Source organism: Chenopodium album, chromosome 16 (genome assembly GCF_948465745.1).
Source record: "Chenopodium album chromosome 16, dcCheAlbu1.1, whole genome shotgun sequence".
In the NCBI taxonomy this organism is placed as follows: domain Eukaryota; kingdom Viridiplantae; phylum Streptophyta; class Magnoliopsida; order Caryophyllales; family Amaranthaceae; genus Chenopodium; species Chenopodium album.
Genome location: NC_137849.1, coordinates 478498 through 484162, shown reverse-complemented (window position 1 = coordinate 484162; position 5665 = coordinate 478498). Strand labels below are relative to the sequence as shown.

Below are 5665 nucleotides of genomic sequence, written 5' to 3'. Positions count from 1 at the left end.
GCTGAATTAACACCTTAACCACACACCATAATTGAACTCAAAAAATTAAATTTGGTAACCTGAATAATGACTAATAATTACAATCGCAATTTATTGCAATCACAAATTGCCATATAATTCTACAAAATGAACCAGCCAAGGTGCCCAAAGATTGTAACACGTGATGAATACTGACTATAAATTACAAACACATAATCTTACTTTAAGCAAATCAGCTAACCCCGACATCCCAAAAACAAATCTAAACAACACTAATTTGTACCAACAAACCTAATTTAACAACAAATACCGAAATCCTAATACCTCGGATTACGAATACGCAATTATAGTTCTGTGGACATGATGAACCTTCTCCTATGTCATCTTCCGAACTCACGAGGATCTGCCAGTAAATCTGACTGAAGATGGCAATTTGGGATGAAAATGTCGCCACAAGCAAAATCAAAGAAACACGTATTTTGGGATTAAAATATTAAATTAACCGTTTGCTTTGGATGTAACGACGTTTCTTGCGACTTTGGTTGGCCCACATTAACGGCCATATTCCGTCAGTTAGCAAGAGAAATACAAGTGAATATAAAAGCAATATCTGGTACACTGTGGGCCCACAAGGACGACTGATTGACAAAATTTTGCCAATCAGCTTGATTGCCTGGGTCTGGCTCTTTAATAATATTTTATAAAATCATAAATCTTTTTTTTTTTTTGAAAACAAATCTTTTTCATATAATCATACCATTTTTTTTTATTAACTTATCACACATATGTTTTTTTGAGGGAACATGTTTTATTTGTAAATTATGAAGTTCTAATTTTGATAATTACACGATAAAAAAATCTTTCCCATTTAAACATAGGGTGTTAAAAAAAAATTTATCATTTACATTTGTATATTATAAATTACGTTTTAATTTTAAATTTCTTTTAATAAAATTACATGATATGTTTCAAAAAAAAAAAATTACATGATAATTTCTAATTTTATACATTAATATATATCGTTTTTTCATTAATAGATAATGAATAATGTTGTTGATAAAATTAATTATAAATCAATCATAAGATAAATTTTAATTTTCTCAAAATTTTAGATTTATTGGACGAATCTGAACATGGGGCAGGTTAGGGTTTTTATTAAAAGGTCTCCCAGACTCCAACCCATTAAATTGCTCAGTCAATAAGGAAAAAAAAAAAAAAAACCGCATGAAACTAGTGTCTCGTCCTCCTGTCTCTTACTCCCTCCTCTATCTCATCTCAATTCTCCTTTGAAGCAAACTCAACATCGCACTTGACGTTCTCCATTACAAATTATTTTTTCTTTGCAGCTTCGAGGTAAGTTGTTTTTACGGAGTAGTAACCATTCAAAGGTTCATCTTTGATCTAATTTAATTTATTAAGTATAGGCCAGGTTTCGAAAATCTCAACTATTGGTTCAAAATACTAAGATTATGAAAAGAAAATTATGAGCCTGATTTGATATTTAAATCACATAATATCTGTTTATGCCAAATTTCGCCAAAGGGTGTCCTAAGGCTGGGACGTACGACGGCTAGAGTTATAAGCTGTAGAAAGCGTAAAATAAAGCAATAAAAGACAAGGTGTTTGATGACGCAGAAAACCCAAATGCGGGAAAAACTGCGGGTGGGTGCAAGACCACCGATTCACTATAAAAAACTGATGATTACAGTGCTATGAGAGCTTTATAATTTAAGTGCTAAGTCGTAGCGAATGATATGATGCTAAATGATACAAGTGATTAGCTATTTATATTTAAACGAGCTAGGTTAACTGAGCTGGATGGAGAGCCGTTGGAGATGCTTCAACGTCCTCCTTAATAATAGGGAGCCGTTTCTTGACTAGGTCTCGTGTCTATCCCTTCAAAGTAGGAGAAACAAACTGCCTAAGTTGAATTTTACTTGAGACTTGGTCAACCCGTGTTTTGAGGGAAATATGCTGCGCTTGCTGTTCCATCGTCCCTTTGGTCATGCGTTGAGATGAGCCTGAAAATTAACCATAACAATATCCCTAAAATTTTGTTTGATAATTGAATAAAATTTGGTTGATCTGATAATGTATTAATGTGTTAAAAGAATAATAGTAGTTCTCTAATCAGTAGATAAACCATAGTTGGATCGGATTATATTATGATATGATTTGTTTTTCTTAATTAAGCATAATTGAAACTTGCAGTGTGTTGTGACAGGTTAGGTTAAAAAATATGGAAGACTATAAAATACTTCCGAGCTACTTGGAGTTTATGGTCGAAAGACGAGAGTATGACTATCAATTCTTTACTGGAAGTGTTGGCTCAGGTTTCTTGTTCGGCACCTTAGGTGGGAGTTTGTGCCATTTTTTCAAGGGTTTGGCCCGATCGCAGTCATTTGGTGGCGGAATCAATGCAATGCGCGTTAACAGCGTCCGCACCGGGGGATTCTTTGCTTGTTTTTGTTTGGCAATTGACATTCCGTCTTATCTTTTTTATAAATACCGTGGTCAGAAGACTGTTTGGACCGATAAAGCAATCTCAGTCGCCACTGCTGGAGCTATCATGTGGGCACCTCGTGGTGTTCGTTCTGCCTCGCTCGCTGCCCTCACTTGGGGTGGCATCTATACCGTTGATCTAGGCTTTAAGATTGCATTAAAAAACTATTATATTAAGGACTACTCATTCGTCAGGAAAAGAAGTAGATAGCGATGAGAATTGAGAACTCGAATCCTGGTGGTTTTTTATTTTTTAGGTCAAGAAGTCTACGGACGAGCAAGCAAGGACATGCATGCTCATTATATGTTGCATGCCTTAATATATTGCCTTTAATTAGTACTAGTTTGAAGGATTTTCTTTAATTTTAGTCTTACACACTTTAACATAATTGTTATTTTTTTTTTTATATACAGTGAATGCATTATAATACGAACTACTATGATGATTTTAGAATTTTTTTTTTTTTTTTTTTGGTTTCTTTATATTCTACATTCTAATACTGTAATTATTTATTTTGGTTCAAACATTATCTTTGTGTATGAGTATCTATTTTTAGTTTGCAACAGTAGCGGAAGAAGGGATATACGTAACTCCATCCCCATTTTTTTGAGCGATTTCCGTAAATCTAATATATATAAATAAAGTAGGCATTTTTGGAGAGCAATGGGAGCGCCACATCAGAAAAGGTATATTTTCGACCAATTAAAAATTAGATTTCTATTTTATTTTAGAATTAAAAAAAACGACGAATAGTAATTTATTAGGATTTTAATTATTTAAGAACACTAAATTTTATCATTTTTATTTGTTACAAAACTAACATTATCTTTAGAAATTAGGATTTATAATATTTAAAAAACTAAAAATTATATTTTGATATTTAAAAAATATAAATTATCATTTGATGCTAATGGTTTTATGTAAATATCTGATGATATGATACTTTCATACAAAATTTTAAAACTTATAATGCAAGAAAAAATTAAGAGATCACCAAAAAAAATATTTAAATACAAAATGTATATAAAAATTCGTGCATCGCACGCCACATAAGCAAAAGTAATATTTCGACCAATGAAAAATTAAATTTATATATTAATTTAGAATTTTAATTTTCAGTCGTCATTTAAAAAAAAAATTAACAAATGAAATTTGAAAATTGAAAACAAAAAATAGTAATTTAAGGGTTCGTTTGGCATTGTTGCGGTTTTCAGTTTTTTGGTTTTTTGTATTTTAAAAGTGTATGATATATGTAATGTAATGAATAAAAAATTAGTCAAACTTATTAAAATCATGCTAATTTTGAAAACTGGCAACAGAAAAGTGAAAAAACCTTATTCTTGTTTCCTGTTTTTGGTTTTTTGTTTTTAAAAAAACTGAAAAACTCAAAACCAAAAACAATGCCAAACAAGCCCTAAGATTTAAATTATGAAAAAAAATATCTTTTATATTATCTTTTACATTAGGATTTATATTATTTTAACAAATAATTAGAAATTAAAAAATATATTTTGATTTAATGATTTTATCTAACTATCCGATTAATGAGATAATATTTATTTCAATTTATAAATTCAAGTTCTATATACGTAAAATTTGAATAAGAATAATTTAAAACTTAACAAAATATTATACCTTTTTTTTTTGAAACAAACAAAATATTATACCTTAAATTAATGTTAAAATAATAGAATAGAAAATAAAAACAAAATATTAAGAAATTACAAAAAAATATACAAAATGAAATATTTAAAAACCGTGCAACGCACGGGCTTACATCTAGTAATGTTGAAAGATAACAAAATTCCCTAAATACGCTACAATTTATTAAAATTCCGGACGTACCGTCCACGTCATCAACTTGATATATTGAATAATTTTTTTTTCCCTATTAATAAGGAAACCGCTAATTGAATTAGCGGTTTCTAATAATATTAAACCGCTAATTCAATTAGCGGTTTATTACAGAATAATATTATTAGCGGTTTAATATTATTAGAAACAGCGGTTTCCTTATTGTTAGAAAGTCGTAGCTTCGTTTAAATCAAACTTTGTACTCTCAATATTTCCAACCTGCGTAATACCTGTTATACATGTAAAAGCAATACCAAAAAAATTTCATGCATTTCATAGACACAATCCAAGAACATAATTAAATTCATATGTACATTACTCGTCCATGTTATGCAATTTTTTGCAATTGTTTTACAAAAAACCAAAAAACTACACATTCCCAAAATCTAAGAATTCCTCCTCCTCGGAAATTGGTGTGGGATAGCGGGAAGAAGAGCAATCCTTTCGTCTCTTGTACATGCGCCTGATCAAGGGTGGAGATGCAAATGTTGCAGTAGTTGGAGCAGTGAATGAAGACATAGTAGAGTAAGGACAAGGAGATAAAATGGTAGCAGTGCTAGTAGTACTAGTAGAAGATGGAGATGTAGTGTTAGGAGTAGTAATAGATGGAGTAGTAGTAGATGAAGTAGTAACAGTAGGACGAGGAATGCTAGAAGATGGAGTAGTGATGGTAGGAGGAGGAAGCCTAGGGGAACAATGTATACGTGGTGGTTGAAAAGCACTAGTTTGTGGGGCATGGTGAGTGGATGGTCTCATTGGTCGAGGGGACATGCCTGTAGACTGAGACGTAAATAAATCATATTGTTGCAGGATGTGTGCTTGCCCAACTCTGGATAAGGTTTCAATGCAAGATGAACTCAAATTACGTAATATATCCATAGTAAAGGAAAGGGCTAACTCCGGCGACAACTCACGAGCAGACTCCATAGTTCGATTGCATCTTCTTACAACATCAGCTAATGCATGTGACTAAAAAAAAACCAAAAACAAAATTAAATTAGGCATAATAATATTAAAGTCAACTATTCAGTAATTAAATTTATTATATGTAAAACCAAAAGTGGTAAAATGAGGCTATATTATTACCAATAAAATGTCAGAGGACGATGGCTGGTAATGGGTGGAGGGGCGTGGGTGTGTAGGAGGAGTAATGAGGAGTCTCGTGATGCGATAATACCACGCCATGTAATCCTCCATGATCTCACGTCGACCTGTGAAGGGGTTGCCCATGACAATCGTGCTCTCACGACAACCCCACTCCTCCACATATGTACGATGCAAGGCCTCATAGTTCTTGTTTTTACCCCGTTGATCCACACGATGAAGAGC

The 5665-nt window shown here is 32.1% G+C and overlaps 1 protein-coding gene across 1 annotated transcript; it reads left to right on the top strand.

The window, feature by feature from the left end:
* Window positions 1-2218: 2218 nt before the first annotated feature.
* Window positions 2219-2692, top strand: LOC145585931 (mitochondrial import inner membrane translocase subunit TIM17-3-like). The gene has a single exon (XM_081642632.1). It carries the CDS (start codon window positions 2219-2221, stop codon window positions 2690-2692), a length of 474 nt encoding a protein of 157 aa, XP_081498758.1.
* Window positions 2693-5665: the final 2973 nt, after the last annotated feature.

What these genes read in the sequence shown, in the direction of transcription:
- LOC145585931 (XM_081642632.1), top strand. Translation starts at nt 2,219, where the DNA reads ATGGAAGACTATAAAATACTTCCGAGCTACTTGGAGTTTATGGTCGAA.